At 39.8% G+C, this 16,142-nt stretch overlaps 1 protein-coding gene across 4 annotated transcripts in view; it reads left to right on the top strand.

The window, feature by feature from the left end:
- DGKI (diacylglycerol kinase iota) overlaps positions 1 to 16,142 on the top strand; it is a 200,111-nt gene that overhangs the window by 140,347 nt on the left and 43,622 nt on the right. For all 4 annotated transcript variants that reach the window (XM_054281810.1, XM_054281813.1, XM_054281812.1 and 1 more), the window contains 6 exons: positions 2,861 to 2,940; positions 4,783 to 4,827; positions 7,845 to 7,914; positions 10,392 to 10,432; positions 12,033 to 12,160; positions 12,694 to 12,819. In XM_054281810.1, the coding sequence (XP_054137785.1) occupies positions 2,861 to 2,940; positions 4,783 to 4,827; positions 7,845 to 7,914; positions 10,392 to 10,432; positions 12,033 to 12,160; positions 12,694 to 12,819 (490 nt within the window). The remainder of the gene's footprint in view (positions 1 to 2,860; positions 2,941 to 4,782; positions 4,828 to 7,844; positions 7,915 to 10,391; positions 10,433 to 12,032; positions 12,161 to 12,693; positions 12,820 to 16,142) is intronic.

Here is a 16,142-nt window from a genome sequence, read left to right as displayed (position 1 = left end):
TCCTTTTGATGTGTTTGCACTCCCACCTCTCTCCTGGCATATCCAGTAATCCCTGTGCCCTGCAGGGATTTGTACTGTCCACATCCTCATCCACACAGCAAATGCAGAGAGGATCCTTTAGTCCTGGATGAAAGTGCCCACAGCGTTACTGTCTGCTCTGCATGTTGACTTGGCCTTTAATTGATTTATCATAAATTAACTCCTTTTGCTTCTGTTGCGTGCTATTGCACTATTTGTACAATGAGCAGCAACCCCAGAGTTTCTATCCCATTATCAACCACTAAGCATTTGCTTTTGTTTTAGACCAGCAACCACTGTGAGGCACTTTGTAAGTCTTGGCTGTGTGGTGCATTTTGATTGCTTATTGTGGTTTATGATAAAAATCAGGGCTGTGAACATTTTCCTTGCTGAAAGCCAAATGGGTTTTGCAAAAGGAGCCAACCAAGCAACGAATGAACAACAACAACAACAGAAATTGGGAAGCAACATTTTAGCATATACTTTACTGTTATCCAGTAATGACTTTAAAGGCTTTTCAAAGGCCATGAACCATATGGAATGGAACCACTTGACACCTACCTCACACATTCCACCTTAGCTAGCTATTGACCCCAAGTGCCATAGATCATGCTAATTCACGATTTCCAAACAGTTAAGGCAGCACTTTTCTTTTTAAGGATGAAGTCACACAGCCCAGAGTTTCTGAACTGTTCTTTGTCCACTAAGAACCAGTATCATATAATTTAAGTAAAGCTGTGAATCCCTACTTTGTCAATCATTAGATGAGATTCACAAAGTATCACCACTAATATCTACTGCATGCTAGTTTTTTCTTTTTTAGATATTTTGGTGGATTTCTTTAGAATTACAGTTGTTTTAAGGTCCTCCTCTTTTGGTCTGTCGGGAGTGGTGATAGTTAAGGATTCCAATTCTGTTATCTGTGTTGTTTTGTCAGGTCAAAGCTTTAGTCTCCATTAAGTGTAGAGGAGAGAGAAAAAATCTGTGGTGACAGTCTGCGAGCCAGTGCTGTAACTCCCTAGTGCTCTGTAGCTGTTGGAGGTGTAGCCATGTCTGCTACAATTCAGTTTTTAGTGCTATAAATGAATTTAACAAACACTTCTCTCAGTAAGGGCTGCAAAGGGATCTGTTCAATTGAATCTAGATAGCCATTAAGAAGTCTCTGCAAAGAGCTTAAGGGGCTCCTGTCAAAACAGGTTAAGCAATAATAAACACTAAGCAAAGAGAATCAGTCTGTAGCCCAGAGCGTTGGAGTGTTTGAAGCAAGCCCTGCTTCTGACCCTCCTTCCACTTGCTTGTGTCTCAGTCTCTGTTCTGCACTGAAAGAGTCTTGGAGGTCTCCATGACCACTGTTTCCACCTGGCCCGTCTGAAAATGTGCAAGGGACTGTCATCACTATTGGATGTCAGTGTCGTTTCAGGAGATATGTAACCTCTTCCTTCCCACCTATTCCTTCTTTATGTTCTTGTTCTCACTCCAGCATTTTTTTCCCTGCCTCCCATTTTCCTGGGTCTACAGTTCTTCTGCTGTTCAATTTGCTTTCCAAACACAATTCTAGCAGCATTGCTGAGCCCTGTGCTGGACTCTGAGGTCCACAGTGACCTTGACTGCAGCAGGAGCCCCCCTGCTCTTCTCCTTGGAAACCACTGAGCTCCTCTTTGTGCTTCAGGCTTTGGTGGACCAGAAAAATAGGAGCTCTCTTCCCCAATATCTTAGCAATGTCTTGTTCTCTTATCAGAATGAAGAACTTTTAAGTATTTAAATACATCTCTCCCACTTAATCAACTTCTCTTCAACAGCAGGAAGGTTTGCAACACAGTTGTGTTTTCTGTTTATCTCAGAAACCTTGGTGATTTGATGTTGCTGCTCATTATCCAGTTATCAACATTTTTAATGAGTTGATATTCTGTTCTGCTGTTTCTGGAATATTTCATGTGAGAATTTAAATATCTTTCCTGCTGCTCCAATAAAATTTTTGGCCATTATTTGATTAAAGACCCTTCAGGGAGAGAAAAAGAACTTAATTCCGTGATTCACTTTTACAAAATCAGGTACTCAAGAGTGTTCACTTGTTTTCTTTTTATTTAATGAGATCTTAGTAGGCAGCTCTCTTTATTGTGGACTCACCTTTTTCTCTTTTATTGTATTCTTTATAATTTATTTTTCTTTTTGTGATTTTGTTTTGGACTCTGGTGGCAATGAATGTGTGAAACAGAATGAATGTGAAAACCTCAGTCTCCTATTATTAAAATTTTTGCCCTAACCTGAAAGGTTTTTCTGCATTTTCACAAGTTATCTTTTTTTTTTCTGTCTGCCCAAATATGGAAATGTGTCTATTCTGTGTGTAGATGGAATAATATCTGTTTTGGTTTAAAAGCAGCCTTAGATAAAAATAAGCTGGTATTGGATAGCTTTCCCTGATATCAGCCTGTGATTTCTACTGCTTTAAACCTGTAGACTTTGAGTACTGAGAATGAAATATCACTCTTATTTCAAGATACAAGGGTGCCCCCCAAAACTCTTGTTCTGGGATATGTTCCTTTGTTTTACAGATAATATTTGATGTTCAGATGTAAAAATGAAGTACTCAATTTAACTGAATACGTTTTAGCTTCTTTCATGAAACCATGAAAGATGGTTGAAAATGAAATATTTGATAATTATAAGTGGGTGAAAGTGATGATGATTAATATGCTCTTGCTTTTACATAAATGTTAAGGTTTAGATAGCAGAAAACTTTCATGAGGGTATGAAAAAAAACAATGTTAGAAACCATTGCAAGTTTGTTACAGTTCAAGAGACTTGAGTTAAAGAGGTTTATCTTTGTTTCTGATTCTTTCAGCCATTCCCCTAGGGATCATAGTTGTACGAGGAGATTGTGACTTGGAGACTTGTCGTATGTACATTGACCGTCTGCAAGAGGTGAGGCCTTTGTGAATTCAGGTATCATTCACAAACGTGTTTTTTGCTTCTTCCCATTCTGAGTGCAGGGGTCTAATAATTGCAACAACCACGTATCAAGAGTATTGCAATTTACCTATCATTGAAACCAAAAATCTAGAATTAAGATATGATAATAAAAGTACTGAAAAATATTCCCTAAACAGGAAATTAAAAATCATACTGATTCCTTTTAAATGATAACAGAATTGAAGTGGATGGGTGTGTTTACTTCTCCTTGATTTATAATGGAATACTAGGACTTTCCATATACCTTGTTGAAAGTACATAAATTATGGATTAGAAAGTGTGTTATGCAAGGATAAACACTGTGGCATTTAAGTGGGTCTAATTATGCAAATGTCGTTCTCTAATAATGGAGTAATATGAGACACCACTAAGCACAGCAAATATCAACTAGATATTTCCAAAGACACAGAAATGGGTGTTCATGCAACTAAGAATTGTTTTGCTCTTATTCTTGAGCACCTTGCCTCATGAGAGTTCATTCTACAATACACCCTGGGAAATGCAGACTCCAAATGCCTCATTACCCAAATCATTTTAAGTGTGAACCCCTTTAGTTATAAAACTAATGGGTTTTCATTAATGTGTTGTCTCTGACTTTTTCAATCTCTTAGTGATAGCTTTTAAAAATATTTACGAGTCTGATGACATTACATTTATAAACAATTTATATATGAACATTTACAAGACTTTATAAATTGTTGGTCTAGTATACATAGGACTATGAAGCTCATCCCTTCCATTGAACTCTTTGGGAGCCATTAATTTCCAATAAATTTTGGAACTCCACACTTGCAATCTGAATATGAAACTTAGTATCTCACTTCAGGCTTTCACTTCTTTGCATTTCAGCCAGGATTCCCTTTATCAAATGCATTTCTGGACAGTCAGACCTGGAGTGTGACTATTATTATCAGACATAAATCCATATTGTAAGGTGGTGCATATTTGAAGTATCCAGTACAGGAAATTACAGTGAAATACTTATGATGATGATCTCATCAGATTAGATTAGAAATGTGATCTCACACTGAGTCCAGGCAGTCTTAAGTACAACCCCTGAAGGAAGCACAGCTAGATATTTTGGTTGAATTACCCATAGTGGTTATGGAGGAATTGTGTTTCTCCAACCTTTTGCAGGGTTTGTACTAATTTTTGCATGTGTGCTTGATTTGGCTCAGTCCCATTTGCTGGGAGTAGAGATGCCAAAGTTTGCTGAGCTCTGCCAGTTTCCATGCTGCTGCAGGGCAATATTCTGCAGGCCAGGCTCTTTAGTAGACTATGTCATGTGCTATAACTATTTGACAAAATCTCTATTAAAATAAATTAGATGCCTGAACCCTGTTAAATGTCAGGACCATTCTGGTATGACCTTCTTGGAGTGAGGTTGTCTTAAAATAGAGAGAACTGTCAGTGATTTTCTTAAGTGCATTAATCACTCAGAAATATTTGCAAAAGTGTCTTAAAGATTTATGACATATTTTCATTAATTTTGGTGCTGATATTGTAAATTTAGATAGTTCTCTTGGAACAAATAGTTTTTTTTAACATGATAAGATACATTAATGTCATCTCTTTTTGAAACTAGTTTTTTGGGCCAAATACATACAAATCTAAACTTTGAGTGAGCTTTCCTTAGCTTTTCTGTGGCATTTGTTTCATATGCTTACAACCAGTGAAAAATATTTGCCAAATGATTTGTTTTCACCCAACCACTTCAGGTAGTAGAGCTACAAACAGCACTTGTTGTTGCTTTAATCTTTTTCATCACTGCCCTGTCTTTCATTCTCCTGCTAGGATCTACAGTCAGTAACCTCTACTACACAAAGAGTTCATTACCAGGTAAGATAAGCTTTCCTTTTAGTATCAGAACAGAAAGAGGCTTAAAAATGGGAATGACACTCTTTGCATTTGAACCCATATGTTAGATGAATTTCTAATTATGTGATTATCTGATTTACCCTTAAATATTGGAAGCAAGTTCTGATTTCTCCTGGACAAGTTTTATGGAATCATCTTTATAGTTAGCAAAACTTGCTGATGCTTGTGATATTGCAATAGCAGTATTTTCCATGTTGAAGTGAATGAGAAAATGTTTCCTCTAGGACAAATGACAAAAGCAAAATTGTTTCTCTGTCTGAGAAACTGAACAATGACATGTTGTATTGCATAGCTGTTGTAATAAAGTCAATCAATGAGGGGAAAAAAAGGTGTTTTAGCAGGCCCAGCTTCTTAATAATTCTGTACAGGACAGCCATCTACCTTCACTTTACATAATCTTCAGGGTAATATTTTAGTCCATCCTAAGCACATGTGTGTTTTCTGCATGAGATAAATAGCTTTTAGTTTAGGTGGATAGTTCATAAAATTGGTCTCTTTGTGTTTTACAACTTTATTCTACATTTTATGCAGTACTGAACTTCTCTTTTCAGTTGGAAGTATCATTCAAGAATGTGTATTTCTCTCAGTAAAATAATTCATTGTAGAGTGCTTAAACTGGAAGTAAACTGAGTGAGATTAACTCTACTGACTCCTGAACTGATCTGATATTAGCATGGAGATTTGGCATAGACCATGGTCAGTTGACACAGTGCTTAGGATCACAGAACAAGTTTGCATGGTGCTGATAGCATCTTCCTAGAAATAGCTATGCAAGTCTTGTTGGATCAGCAGGAATGAGTTCACTGAAGCATACAGAGAGCCAACCTACAGGAACCAATTGTGGTGAAATTGCAGATAATTTCTTTGGGGTTAATGATTACTTGGGGGATGCAGAAAAACATTCCAGTTTCACAAGAATGCCTGTAGATGTTGTGACTGCAGACACTATAAGAAAACGCCATTTGGCATGTTTTCCTGGACTTGCCTTCTTTTTATCAGTTGATGGTTTGTTTCTTTGTTTCCCTATCCAATGCTAACGTCATATTCTTGACATTTCCATCAGTCATTGCTCTGGAACTGGGTTTTAGAACAGTGTTAGTGTTTAGCAAATTGACTAATAAACCAGCATGTATGATTCTGTTCCACTCATCATGAATTAACCTAAGTGGCTGCTGACTGCTCCATGTGTAGGAAACTGCCTGAGGTAAAATGAAGAACAAAATCTGTGTGTATGGGGAGATGTACAAGAGAGTATGAAATGTCAGAAATCAGCTCCATACTTGGCTCTAACCTCTGCTGTCACAGCAGTATATAAATTAGATGCCTACCCATCTTCTCTAGTGCACAGCAGTGTGAAATCCCTAACATACCATTCATTTTTTATGATGCTACATTTTAAATGCACCCTCTCTCTGTTTTGTCTTCAGTACTTGTTTGTCTAGTATTCTTTTTTTTTTTTCCTCAGTAGTTCATTTCTGCAAATTGTCTCATTAGGTTAATTTGAGGTTTGTTCCATATTTGTTGGTATCCCTCTACATTTTACAGAAATGGGAAAAAGAGGGGGAGAACAGGCATGAATAGGGTGCTTGAGCTGATTGAGCAGTCTTTATACCTCACTAATAAAGTGCCATGGGTACTTTTAAATCTCGTAAATACAACTTTCTTGTGTGATTCCTCTGCAGTTCAAAGCATAGGCAGTCAGCAGAAATATTAGCAAACCAAAGTGCAAATGAGAAAAAATATGCTGGAGTGTTTTCTCATTCTGTTTTGTTTCTCTAATGAGTTTAATGCTCACAAAATATCATTCTCATGGGCCTGAAACTTTGCAAGCTAGTTCTGTAGTGGAACTGCAATGAAGTCTTAGAGGGAGTATGTCAGAATGTGCAATTTGTGACTCAAGTTGACATTTACCAGCAGTATTCCTATCTTCATTTTCTCAGCATTTTGTACTCTATGAATTTTACTCATTTCTCCTCCTTTTATAAACTGCATTTTAGAACACACTATTGGATGTTTTCTTCCTTTTCTCCTTTGTGTTGCAGTCCCCTCCATTCCTCACAGGGTGGACTAAATATAAAGCTTTGTGCATGTAGATACAATCATGTCAGCAAGCCTAGTGGGTTTCAGAGATCCTTGATTTTCTGACAAACACTCCAGTGGCAATACAATCAAACTTAAAATCCCACAAGTCTGCTCACCTGTATTAGACAAAGCTGTATTTTAAATCCGATTCTATTGAATCCCTGAGATGTGTTATTTCCTCCTTATGTACAGTTAGAGTTCACCTAATGGGATGTTTTGCTGCCATTGTCTCCATCTCTGTGATGCACAGAGGCTGGATATCATAAGGTATACATGAGAATAAGGTTTATGGGATCAAGTAAAATCCTTCCTGTCACTTTTACTTTTTCTTTTCCTGCCATGTGACTTGATATTCTGCTCTGTTGTCTGAAAGAGGAGTAAAGTTTAAATCTTGAGCCAACATGTACCTGAATTTACAGCATTTACAGATGTGCTGATTGTACTGCTTAAGATGTGAATAAGGACAGAATCTGTGTCTATACAAACTGTGTGTGCCAAACATCCATGCTACTCTGTTTTGCCCTGTGCAGATATGTTTGTGTTTAAATGTTATATGCAGCAGATTTAGGAAGCTGGCTGGCCATTGACTGGCATAATGAAGCCAGAGCCATGATCATCCTCTGCTCTCTTAGATCCCTTTTGATCCCTTTTACCTTTCCAGTATGAGCTAAAAAGACATGGGGTAGCCTGTTTGAGTCTTTGATAAGTACAGGTCAGGAAGAAGATCTTAATTCCTCCTAATAGTTTCATTTTTTCCCTGGGTTATATAGATTTCACACGTTGTGCAATATCAGTAAAGCAAAATTAAAAAGTCAAAGTCTAGAAAATAGTCCTTTTCAGAGAAGAAACAGTTTGCTGAGTTTTCTTTAATAACATAATTTTCATGCCCTCTCCAGGACCAGGAAAGCTCTTTCCCCAGAGTACTTTCTGTTCAGAGGCTCTCTCCTAGATGGTGCTTCCTAGATGGTAAGTGCATCTCCCTTCTGCTGTGCCCAGCATGCTGCCTGCTTCTGGTGTGCTTGTGGAGGATAGTTCTGAGTGTAATACTAGAGAGTGGTTCCATCTTGTTACACTGAGCAGGTAAAAAAGGAGCTCAGTCTTCCACTTTCCCCTCTAAAAAATTAAACAGGCCCTTCATCTAGCAATCAGAATATCTGCTGTAGCTTTTCCTTGCCACAGAGAGGCAGGTTAACCTTTTCCTTGTCCCTGAGGCAGGTTAGAAGCTTGGTTTATCAGTGCCTCTGCTGTGATGAGCAGACTTAACTGCATGCACTGCCAGAGCTCAGAGTGCAGCCAGTTGTGGCAATTCACTGCTTGGTCTAAGGCTGAGCCCTTCACCCTGGTTTCTCTGCAGGTGCTGTAGTCTTTAGGCACTAGAGTTTTTAGGTGACAGAAATGTACCTCCCTTTCCTTGTAACCCTGTGCTGGAGAGCTGCACTTGTATTTGACCCAGACTTTGTCAAAGGAGATGACTTATCAGGGCCTTACATCAGGTTCCAGAGCACAGGAATTAGCAGATGAAATGGATGGCATCTGCTTTTAGAAAAGCTTCAGCATGGGGAGGCTTAAATTTTTAATGCTCAAAACAAAACCAAATTCTCCTTGGCAATTTCTAATCACCATTCCTTGTCTCTCATGAGGGACATTGATAAAAGCCATAGTGAGAATCTGTTTGGTTTTTGGAGAAATCTGGATGGGTAGATGTGTTCAATTTTTGTCTTTAGTATTTGATATTCCTGTGAAGTGCCAAAACCTACAATGCTACATCACTGTGCTCTTGTGTCAAAACTGCAGAGTGAATGAACCTGATTTCACTCACCCGAATAAATGCAAAGCAGATAAAAAAAAATCACATCTGGTAAAGCACATTGTGGATGATAAATACTTTTGAGGTTAGTAATATAAATTATTTGGCAATGACAAGATTCATAATACGTGCTTTATTTAGTGAATCCCCCTATTTTCATGTGTTTTTCTGAGTAGAATAAATTTTCCTTGAGCATATTGCTAATTCAGAGTCAATATCTGTGGCTGAGCATTTGATTTATAAAGAGCTCCTAAGCATATTATTGTTCTTTAGATTCAGAATTTGAATTAATCCCATTAGACCCATCAAATTCAGTATATGCTTGCTTTACTCTCATCAGAACAAATCAGATTTTTCTGTCACATATTTTCATGTAATCAATTCTTCTTATAAGACTGAAATCCATTTTATACATTTTAAATTATTAAGTTAATGTTTTCAGTGACTACTGTTTCATTAAGGCTTCTCTTTAAATTCAGCATTTAATGGGATAGGAATATTGCAGAATCATAGAATGTCAGTGGTTGGAAGAGACCTTAAAGATCATCTAGGCCCAACCCATCCCTGCCATGGCCAGGGACACTTCTCACTAAACCAGGCTGCTCAAGGCCTTACCCAGCCTGACCTTAAAAACTACCAGGGTTGGTTGTTGTGTTGGTTGTTGTCCCCAGGGTTGGGGAATTCACAAGTCATTCTTGTGAATTCTATCTCACCACTCTCACAGTAATTTCTTCCTAATACCCAGCCTGAATTTCCCCTTTTTTCAGTCTGTACCCCTTACTCCTTGTCCTGCCACCAGAGTTCATGATGAAGAGTCTGTCTTCAGCCTCTCTGTAGACATCTTCAGATGCTGGAAGGTTGCTTTGACGTCTCCATGCAACCTTCTGTTCTCCAGGCTGAACAGCCCCAAATTTCTCGACCTGTCTTTGTAAGGGAGATGCTCCAGTCCCCATAAAAACTGCACAGCCCTCCTCTGGACTTGCTCTGACAGTTCCAGGTGCTTCTTGTGCTGGGGGCAGCAGAACTGTACGCAGCGCTCCAGGTGTGGTCTCAGAAGAGCAGAGGCAGACAATCCCTTCCCTTGACCTGCTGGCCACTTTCCTTTTCACAGACACACAGGACATGCCTGGCTTTGTGGGCTAAAAGCTCACCCAGGTGGCTCATGTTGAGTTTTTCACCAGCCATCACCCCCAAGTCCTCCTCTGTAGGGCTGCTCTCAATCACTTCTCCACCCAGCCTGTAGGTGTGCTGGATTGCCATGGCTCCTGTGTAGGACTTTGCACTTTGCTGACCTCCATGAGGTTTGCACTGCCCCACCTCTGAAAGGTGCCAAGGTCCCCCTGGCTGTGTCCCTTTACTCCAGTGTAGTGTGTTCACTGCTCCGCCAAGGCTGCTGTGAGCAGGGAGCTTGCTGAGGGCATGCTCGATTCCACTCTCCGTGCCACTGGCAAAGATGTTGGTCACAGTACTGACCCGAGACGCAGCACTGATATAGGAATTAACTTATATTCTTGTGGAGACACTGTGGCTTCCCTGACACAGGATGTGTTTTAGGAGCCAGTGATGTTAGTGCAGCCCAGTTTGTCCATGCAGTCCTGCTCAGACTGTTTTCTGCTGTTGTTTCTCTGTCTTGCAGCAACTTCTGCTGATCGTTTTTACCGCATTGACAGATCTCAGGTAAATCCTTATTCATTTTTTGTTTCTATACATTTCTTTATTTTTAAAGCTACATCAAATGCAGCTTAAAATGAATTATCTGCCATTCTTCCTGTCTATTGCAAAATGTTACTCATGATGTCTCATGAGAAGTAGAGAAAAAACTCTGGGCTGTTTTTTAGTTGATCTAATTCATGTTGTTTTACTGAAGTCTTATATCTGCTGACCATCTGCCATTCTGTTTACTACCAATCTGATAGAGATCAGAATTTTCTGCAATTGTTTTCCTTATCAAATCTTACTTGGGACATCTGTGTAGCAACAACATATTTGTATTTATCTTTTCAATGTTGCTTTTAGGCACCAGAAGTCTTGCCTCCTGCATGTGCATGTGTGTGCTGTGAAACAGCTATGGAAATTAAGATATTGTTACAATTTGAGAATTATGAACAGAGATGCACAAAATATTCACAAGGAACCCCAAAATAATGTGTATCTCTGGTGGGTTCAAACCTGTGGCATAGATATGACAATCTGAATATATTTTTAAAAAGACACTGAAAATTTTACAGGGCTTTTGGTGTTTCTGATTTGTAGCCAGAACAGGCCAATTAGTTGCTTAGCATTAAGTGCAAATTGTTGATTTCACACTGTGGTTGTTTGTATCTGGTCCCCCTGAGAGCTGTGTAAGCTGTTTCTGAATCACATGAACATGTTACTGTTTCTTAGCAAAAGCAGCTGGTGCTTTAGCTCAAGCAGAAGGAGCTGTGACTTTAGTTCAGAGTTCCCCTGCTCAGTGTCTGCATGTAGACACCATGGGACTTCTTTGCACACAGTCAAATAAATGGTTTGATGTTGTAATCTAACATTGGGAAGGCAGGAGTGAAGAAGATGCTGCTGCAGATTAAACTGGGCAATTTGACTCTGTTTGCCTTATTCTGCATTTCTCCAATCCTTGATACTGTACTAATGGTCATTTTTAATGCCTACTCTTTCATCCTGTGATTCTGTGAGGAAAAAATTAAATAATGTGTGTTGGTCCCAGCACACAAACTGTGGCAAATTTCCTGCCCATTTCCCTGCATATATAGGCATACTCACACTCAGTGGTTTTTTTTGAAAGGCAATAAGCCTTCAGTGTCAATACCAAAAATAAAGGATTGAGAAAGAGAGCTTTGGTAATGGAGATGTGAAAACAGAATGTACAGCTGGTGGAGATCTGGAAGAGTATCCCCAAACAGAGAAAAGTTCTGTCAACCATCTTCAAAGAAGAGACTTCAACTGTTGGTCCTCATTTCAAAATGCAGATCTCAGCTTGATGGGTAGACCTCCAGGTTTCATCAGAATGGCATAGTCATCAAGGAACAGCCTTTGAAATATTGCTGTGAGTGTGCAGCTTGCTCATGGGGAATCTTGTTTGACTTGAAATCAATGACATATAAATCGGTGACTTCTGTGGCATTGATGTTAATGTGTATATGAGTACACACTTACATGCAGAGTCCCTTGAATATTCTCCAGGGAGCCTGACATGCACTCAACTCATTCTAGGGCAGCTGGGTACTCTGAGGGACCAGTGATGCTGCAGGTTCATTATTTGTTGCTTGTGTCACTCTGACAGGAACATTTGCACTTTGTGACGGAAATTTCGCAGGACGAGATTTTTATTCTGGACCCAGAGATGGTAATGTCTCAGCAGGTGGGGACGCCTCCAGGAATGCCTGACCTGGTAGTGGAGCAGGCAACTGGGTGAGTGCTGCTGGAATCTGGTTTTCAGCAGGTGTGTTAGAGATAGGCATCTCTTTCTGGCCCCCCTTTCTGAGGGATTAGGAGTTGTGGGAGGGCAGATATTCTATAGGAATGAATCCAGCTGTGGTAATGACAGGAGAACAGCAGTGTAACATCTGCTCCATTAGGCTTCCTGGAACACACAGCAGGTCTAGTGGACTTCAGCACCTTTTAATCACCTCACACCACCTGACCCTAAATCCTGCCATAAATCTCTAACAATTGAGTTACAAACTTCTCTGCATGGTCAGAATTCTGATCCCACTGTGTAAAGCCCTGAAGCCCTTTGTGTGTAAGAATGATCATGAAGTGTCTCTGTTTCTTATCATCCTCTTGACAGACCAGAAATGCTTCTATTCATCTTTAGGAACAGCACTCATAGTGAATTAATCTATTTTAACTTGCTATGGGCTGGAAAATGCTGGGAACCAATGAGCAAGGGAAGACAGCTTTGAAGTGGGGTGTGAATGCCTTTCTCTTCCTCCTCTCCTTAGAATATCAGAGCGGTGGAACCCCGCGGTTCGGAAGAGGATGCTGAGCGACAGCGGCCTTGGAAAGATTTCTCCCCACTACGAGGTACCTGACAAACAAAAGGACGCCAGCCAGACACATATGCTGCAGTAAGAGCCCTCTGCATTTCTCTGCTTGATGATGCCCTGTCCCTGTCACCACAGACAACTCTTAATGTCTCCTTTAAGCTTAATTAATTGTGCCGAGATGCTGAAATTGCAAATACTTTTTGCTGTTTCTCTTTTGCTTCTCCCTTCTGTTCTTCCTCTTTGTCCATTATTTTATGTTCTTGCCTTTGTTTCATTCTCTGTGGCACCCTCCCCTTTTAATAAACCTAAATCCAAGTTTTTGAAAGAAAATACCTTATTTTTGATGTCTGAAGTTCCAGCTAAGAAAATCTTGGCAACTGGTTTGGTGAAAGATCAAAGCATTCACCCTCAAGGTAGTTCTGATGCAAATGTGATAAAACAGAAACCTCCAGAACTGCTGCTTGCTGTCAAAGGTGTAGGCAAAGGTTTTCATATAATCTTGAACCATGTAGGATGGCTGTACAGTGGTTTTCTTTTTGATAATTTACCCATAAAAGAAATTTTTTCCTTAGTACTATCTACTATGTTCAGATTAATTTAAAAATACTTTTTGTTCTGCTTACCAATGTTAGAAATTGTTCTCAACTTTTTGGTTATTTCACTTTAGATTTTCAAAACCATCAGTGGATCACTACCAAAGATTAGATGAGAAATGTCTGCCAGAAACTCTGTTGCTGGATTTGAAGTTATTTGTGACTTGGGGTTGTATTCCTCCTATCCCTCAAGTAAATAATGTATAATTGTGTTTGTAGTTCTACTGTATCAGCAGCCCCATAGGCAGGTTTTAAGACTTAGGATAGTAAAATTACGATTAGTGACAATGTGGCCTTTTTTCAGATTTTTTTTCTGTCAGGATGTGTGTGGGAGAGGACTGCAAGGTACAGGGCAGGCAGAGCCTACAGCTCTAGGACAGGTGCAGTGGGGATGGCAGGCTGTCTAGCTATGAGGCTACCAACTGGAAACTTTCCAGCTAACTGGAAAATGCTGTCATGAGGAGATGTCATGGCAAGAAAGGGTGATCAAGGTAGCCCAACCAGGAGAAAATCACCTGGTTTTCTCCCTGAGGTATTCTGGACCAGTTCTTGATATTCTCTGCAAAGTGAAGAATGGTGAATTCAGGTTCATTTTTTCCATAGACTGGAATGGCAGGGTCCAAAATCTGAAGCTGGCAAAGCTTTGAGAAAAATGATGTTTAGACAGTTCAAGGCAGTGTGGAGAGATGGTGAGAACAGGTGGACTAATTTCTTATTGATAAGAAGAGTGATTTTGTTTACATCAGCATGACTGGAAATGTTTGCTTAGCTGTTACAATTACATTTGGTGGATTTATTAAGTACAAAGTAAGCTAGTATCATTGCTCAGAGTAAAGTGTCCCTGTCACTGCCTACTATGAGGAATTGTTTACAATTTCTCTAAACTTTAATTGTTTTGGCTGAATATTTCATGCTAAGACTCAGTCTATGATTCTTTTTCTTTTAGTAAACACTTTAACAAAAAGGCCAGTTCTTTATGAAGACAAGATTTGTGGGAAATGTGCTTCTTCAAATGACCTTCCTTCAAATAAATAAATCCAGGGGTCCTTTCCTGAGTTGTGTTAGTGCTGGTAGTGGAATGAACCTCATTGGAATGAAAATTTGGAAGCTTGACATTTAGTAAAATGTCATCATAATACCAGGGAGATGCCTTTTGCTGTCTTGAAAATTACCCCTGAATTTGCCCTGTTGATGAGGCTGTTCGTGCACTTTGGAGACACCTCAGATTCAAGAGCTTTGCTTTCCAAAGTTTCTGTCTGTACATGCTCACAGAGGAGTTATGCTCCTTTGGGCTTAATTCAGGTTGCAGACCTGAGAGAAGTGGGACTGTGCTGCTCATTATCTGATCTCCAGCAGCAGGAAGAAATGGGATGCATCAGTCACGGTCAGATGGAGATGGTCAGGACAAGGTGTGTGAAGAAACAAGGAAAAGAGGTTGCAAGGAGTAGAAGCACAAAGAGAGCATGTGCAGGGACTTGGGGAACAGGATTAAAGGATGGGAGCTGTTCAGAGCACAGAGGATAACCAGGTGTCTGGGGAGTCGGAATGGAAATAATGACAAGGAGGAGGGCATGGGGTACAGATAGGTAAGAGATGAGTGAGACAGGCTAGGGGTATGGGGGAAGGATCTGTGGCTGTTTCTCTCCAGAACAGAGAATTCTGAATTTAATCATGTTATTACACAGGTGGGCCAGCTCTGAAATATATTTAAAAACTGCCTCACTTGCCACCAAGGTGGAAGTGTATGGTAAGTGAGTCAGGGGACTGCAGTGGAGGCAGCAACGTGTTATTAAATTTAAGACAGTTGAATGATGCTCTGTGGGACTGGCTTCTCTTTTCAGCATGTGTGACAGAATTTTTGAATGGTGAGGATTTGCAACAAACTTTTCACAAGTGGCCAGTTAACCATGGGCTTCTCATTCTGTGCATGTCCACTGTGAAGTAGGTTTGGTTACTGGGGGCCACTACAGGGAGATTTTTGAAAGAGTGTGGAGGGCTGGAAACTGAGAAATAGGATTTCTGTTCCCTCAGGTTGTATGACTAAAATGAATGGAAAGTTAGTGCCTGCTTTCCCAGGTGCAGAATACAGATAATATTGCAACCTCACCTTAAAGGAGCACAGCCAGGGCAAATTTCATGGTCTTGAGAAACCTGGATACTATGGGGAAACTCTGTCAGAGGTGCTTAGCAGGACATGAATCATTTTGCATTCTGTGCACGGTCTTGGCAGTCTGGAAGAAATAAATCTTGAGGCTGTGCAGTGCATATACGGGAGGATATCAAGAAGGTTTTGACTTAAACTCTGAGGCAAGACTGCAGCAGAAGAAAATAGAAAGTGGCAAAGTGACTACAATTTTTCATAACATTTGAGCGAAACAGACTTAAAGTATGATCCCAAATTTCCAAGCTTCTGGATGTTTGACTTAGCAATCTTAACAAAAAAATCCAACATGGCACTTTAAAGAAAAAATTAGTACTCTAGAAAGCATTATTATATTTTGGCAGCTGAAGTTCCTCACGGGTTCTTTGCAGAGATTTGTCCCTTCAGAAATTATTTTTCAATTAAAACTTGAGAAAAGGATTTCAGCAAATTTCCTAAACAGGAATATGGCAGAGAACAGAGCAGTCAGTTCCTCCTGTACACAGAGCTCTCATGGATCTTCAGAGTCATCAGCATCCAATGTTTTTATTGAGTCAGAGATATTGTACAGCCAAAATACATTATCCTATAGCCTAAGGCAAATGACAGGAGACTTGGTGTGAGAGAAAGGGTCATAGTTGACTCACTGGGAGTGCTTTCTCAGTGGTAAT

Source organism: Melozone crissalis, unplaced genomic scaffold (genome assembly GCF_028551555.1).
Source record: "Melozone crissalis strain CALT ecotype California unplaced genomic scaffold, PUWL_Pcris_2 ptg000033l_1, whole genome shotgun sequence".
In the NCBI taxonomy this organism is placed as follows: Eukaryota; Metazoa; Chordata; class Aves; order Passeriformes; family Passerellidae; genus Melozone; species Melozone crissalis.
Note: the sequence above shows the minus strand (reverse complement) of the source record. Positions and strands in the feature narration are given on the sequence as shown.